Source organism: Penaeus monodon, chromosome 25 (genome assembly GCF_015228065.2).
Source record: "Penaeus monodon isolate SGIC_2016 chromosome 25, NSTDA_Pmon_1, whole genome shotgun sequence".
In the NCBI taxonomy this organism is placed as follows: domain Eukaryota; kingdom Metazoa; phylum Arthropoda; class Malacostraca; order Decapoda; family Penaeidae; genus Penaeus; species Penaeus monodon.
Genome location: NC_051410.1, coordinates 30,080,511 through 30,083,517, shown reverse-complemented (window position 1 = coordinate 30,083,517; position 3,007 = coordinate 30,080,511). Strand labels below are relative to the sequence as shown.

The 3,007-nt window shown below is 39.1% G+C and overlaps 1 protein-coding gene across 1 annotated transcript in view; it reads right to left on the bottom strand.

The window, feature by feature from the left end:
* Positions 1–3,007, bottom strand: part of LOC119589138 (alpha-(1,3)-fucosyltransferase C-like) — a gene marked incomplete at its 3' end in the record, with an annotated part of 26,164 nt that overhangs the window by 3,808 nt on the left and 19,349 nt on the right. Inside the window, 1 exon segment of the mRNA XM_037937715.1 lies at positions 2,757–2,969. Coding sequence (XP_037793643.1) covers positions 2,757–2,969 — 213 coding nt within the window.

The following is a 3,007-nucleotide window of genomic DNA, read 5'->3' as shown; positions in this document are numbered from 1 at the left end:
TTCCAATTATTCCCTATCATTTTTTCATTCTTTAGACCTACTGATTACCACTATCTTCCACGCAATGCCTCTATTTCAACAAAAAACCTGTTGTCAACTATTATCCTCGACGACACTCATAGCTTTGGGGGAGACACAATATGTAGTATTTCTTCAGGAACTACAGTGCCTCCCTTAACATGCCGACATATTAGCCCGGTATTGTACTTGAAAAAGCCTGAAGTGCTCCTTCGATTGCTTTTTATGTTTATGACATTATGCAAAACATTTGGTGGAATTCAGCCGGCCCTTGTTTTTATGTGCTCCATTAGTCTTCCACAGGACGATATTCACGAAAGATCATAGACTCCGAAATTTGTCTTTGATAAAAAAAGTCTTGGCCCGATAATCGGGTCTATGACTTTCGCGAAAATGTCCTTAGCACCCGTTTTTTATCTATGAATGGGCCCAGAAATTTAAGACAGGCCTGGGGGTATCCCACAGGCGTAAGTCTTTAAATTGCCCTTATGTGCAGTCGACAACAATATGCGGTTTACAGTTATAACTCCGCATCGATAATGATTTGGAAAACTCTCTTGACTTTTTTATTTATTGTCAAACGTTAGTGAGAAACGTTTCCTCCTTGTTTACTGCAGTTTTTCCCATAGATGAATACAAGCTGATGCAATGATAACAAATGTAAATGGTGCCACTTCAGTGGTAATATTTCGGGCATTATATATTTGATTCACTGCAATAGAAATTTGATTTCAATATTGTTTTGATGGGGCCCTTTTTAAGATGCGAATATTAAAACTAATTAAGTGTTGACTTTCAAATGTGGCAACAGAACGTTTGAAAGACGAAATCACTAAAAAACGAGTGATGGAGAAATTCACGACGATTTTGGGGGTCAAGGTCTGTGTTAACGACAGTCCTTAAATAGGGACAGAGGAAAATTTTAGGCCTTTCGAGAATATCGCTCCAGATGAGAAGTTAAAAATTCAGCTTACTTCTGTGAGATAAAAAAATACAGAGAGCCCAAAAGCCTAGTGGAGTTTTTGTTTATTAGACGTTCATACCAAGAGGTTGGTCCCGGCTTACCAAGTGCCCAAGTTATGCCTGAGTTGATCCATGGAATTGTTTCAAATATCTTATATCTCATCTTATTTTATTTTTCACATTACTGTTTGTTATTAGAGATTCGTGGCATTGTATGCTACCCTTTTAAGTACGTATATTTGCCAATAATTTAGGCCTCCATTCTAATTATACGAGACATATTCTATGCATTTCAGTTGTAAGACGTCATATGCGTGTGAGTTGTTGGTGAGAAGGTAATTTTTGCAATTGGTTCATGGAAGACGTATATTAATATGTAAATTAGATAGATGTCAGACAGGTTAATTAAACCTTAAAACTCCAGAAAGAGCCAGCTTACAACTACCTTTACTGAGAACATCACTCATTCTTCAAATCGCTTCCTCCTGTTCATTTTATTCGGTCAGTTTTTTAAGAATATAGTATCCTATGATCATGTTTAGTAATGTAATATCTCAACTTAGCTCTCTAGTCTTATTTATGTTTAATTCTAAAAGTGAAATTCGTAATTAGTAAATCACCCTGAAAATGAACATCGGAGCATTAGCGTTCCCTGGTGTCTGAAGTTAACTTAATATGATACAAGTGCAATCTTACGTAAACTTGCCGTTAGAGGATTGCACAAACGTGTTGCGATGTTTGTAGAGGTACGTTGTTGTTAGGTGTTGAAAACCTTTTTGAAAGTTGTTCGATAGTCTCTCACTAGACATGGAGCTGCAATTAGATTTCTGTTAAGGACGTTGCGAGTCTGTTACCTGCTACCTTTATAGTCCGTTGTAGGACGTTGTCAACGAACGGGCCCGAGCTCCTTGAGTGGAACCAACTAGAAATGAAAGCTGTGGTTATCATAAATAGCATGTTCGTATGGGGAGCGTCTTTCTTCACTTGTTCCTTGTTCTTAACACAGGATACAATGTGGACTAAAGCTATTATGGTTTAGGAACTTTTGTGCTGCAAGAAATTAATGATATGATGATATAAAATGCCTTAGTCGATAGGTGTTTATCGAAGTCAAATTCCGTGTCAGTTTCAGAGAGCATTATTTTCGCTGTCTCATGAGTGAGAGCGAAGGGCTTTCCCTCCCGCGGGAGACAGGTAATCGACACTGTTCTTGCTCTGCTTCCCTTCGGTATATGTATTGCGCAGATTGATCTTACACATGCGTCTTTGTCCGCTATTTTGCTTGTAGTCTTCTTTGTATACGTACATAATGTATTACTGAGCGATGCTAATAACTATACCGTACGGACTTGATTGGAAGCGTTATAGACCCAATCTTACATTAAGGAATTCCGAAATGTTGGGTTGTATGATATATAACTGCCCTCGATGTTATAACTGCTTTACTTTGCCAATGCTGCTAATTTGTAATATACCCATTCGCACAAATTTACTACTAGTGATTTGCTTCCATTCCATACACTGATAGTAGCATCCAAACGACTGAGAACTTTACACGTGATCAATCTCACTAAAAAATTTACAGAGTAAAATTGGGGTCAGCATCAAAAAACGACAGTGAAAAGGCAACAACACATTGGCCGAAAATTGATCAGCTATCAGATACGGATAACGCATTTCTCTTTTTTTCTTTTTTTGATTATTCCTTAGCAATTATATCCTCCAATTTCCCTGTTATAGGAATGAACATATCTCCCTTCCACCGTCCCACTTACTGAATCGGGAACTTGAGAGTGAACAGGTATCCGTTCATCCCAACGACTTCCGAAGACGAGTGGTAAGACATGGTCCAGTTGATGTTGTAACTTCCGAGTTCGTCGACGATGCTCATAGCGTTGATCCCGCGCTGGCTGAGGGGCGCCTCCACCTCCACCCACACCCAGCGCTGGTGGGGCAGGCGCAGGCTGGGCAAGTCATCCATTCGGATGCTGGTGGACAAAAAATTAGGTTGATTATAGAGACAGAT